We start from the raw sequence: 1340 nt of genomic DNA on the forward strand, positions 1-1340 counted from the left end.
TTTGGATCACAAACCGACCTACTTTGAATCTTCCCAATATCAACCTAAGATTCTCCATATATATATTGAGATCGGAAATATATCACTTGCGCGCACAGCGAAGAATTTCCCACAGGAGGATCTTTACAATTCATCATAGGCCTAAATCGGACCTCATTTGTATCTTTACATGCGGGCAAAGATATCACTACTAGCAGGTATAGTATACCCTTAGTGTGAGTACACATATAATCGTCCAATCGAAGTAAGTGCGTTAAAACGTCCCTTTTTGATGCCCCACAGGTTCGAACCGCACACGTGTTATGGGACGATGTCCCAGAAGCGTCACTCGCCATGAAAACCTTCGGCCCGTCTTGTGTGTTGTGACCATTGCTCCATTTGTGTAGTACGCTAAGCTGTGTAGCTAGCACGCTAGAGTGTTGCAAGATCACTACTCATAAGTGAGTGCGGAATTGTCCGTAAGCATTTACGGTTCTATCGTATCTACTGTGCACTGGAAGTGTACTCTAAGATTCAAGGTCTGGTTTGCGTTATCTACAAGTTGGACTCTACTTCAACTTCTTGCACTTGCATTCATACCTTGACATCTAATTGGTAGCAACTCCTTGTTGATTTACCATTGGTTTACGTTATATTACTATTATGCCTGGAGAATTTCAGTTTATTGAGAAGGATGTGGACATTGTTAGCAAGCAGGCTTATGATGAGTTTAAGGCTCTTGGTGTGTCCGAAGATGCGGCAGAAAAGGCTCGTTCTGCGGCTCGTGATAGTGCTTTGGCTCATAATGAGTTGGTACAGGCTGCTAAGGCTTGTGGATATGGCTCTGGTGGTGATGGTACTTCCTCGTCTTCGGCCCGTACACCTGATGCCTCGGTCACTCCCAATTCGTCATCTACGGTTGTTCAGATCGTGCAATCACCTATGCCTGAACGGTATGATGGAATTGCTGATTTTGAGGATTGGTTAAGGCGTTATGAAGCTGACGCTAGAGGCTCTGGTTGGACTAATCTCCAGATAGCAGGGCGTCTTGGTAATTATCTTCGTGATACCCATTTTGAGGTCTGGCACCAGAACTGTTCTAAGACAGATTTCGAGGCTGACCGGAAGGCTCTGTTGGATATGTTTGCCTTAGTTCGGCCCGATGAGATTCTGCATAAGTTCAACTCTCTGACTTGGGATAGGTCTTCCCGTGTGGTCTCTTTTTTGACTACACTCCGACGATATATGATTAATTACAATAAGACCTTACCCGAGGATCATAAGTTGTCTCAGACCCATATGGATAAGATGATTATGGATAGATTGATTGCCAACGCCCCAGACGGTGACAAGTCTGTGCT

The 1340-nt window shown here is 44.6% G+C and overlaps 1 protein-coding gene across 1 annotated transcript; it reads left to right on the forward strand.

Annotated features, from left to right (window-relative positions):
• Positions 1 to 642: 642 nt before the first annotated feature.
• On the forward strand, positions 643 to 1181 carry Pmar_PMAR016978 (hypothetical protein; the record flags this gene model as incomplete). Its single annotated transcript, XM_002782275.1, has 1 exon — positions 643 to 1181. A coding segment is annotated over one exon (539 nt), but the record flags the coding sequence as incomplete, so codon positions are not given.
• Between the last annotated feature and the right edge of the window lie 159 nt (positions 1182 to 1340).

Source organism: Perkinsus marinus, assembly GCF_000006405.1.
Source record: "Perkinsus marinus ATCC 50983 genomic scaffold scf_1104296939880, whole genome shotgun sequence".
Taxonomy (NCBI): domain Eukaryota; phylum Perkinsozoa; order Perkinsida; family Perkinsidae; genus Perkinsus; species Perkinsus marinus.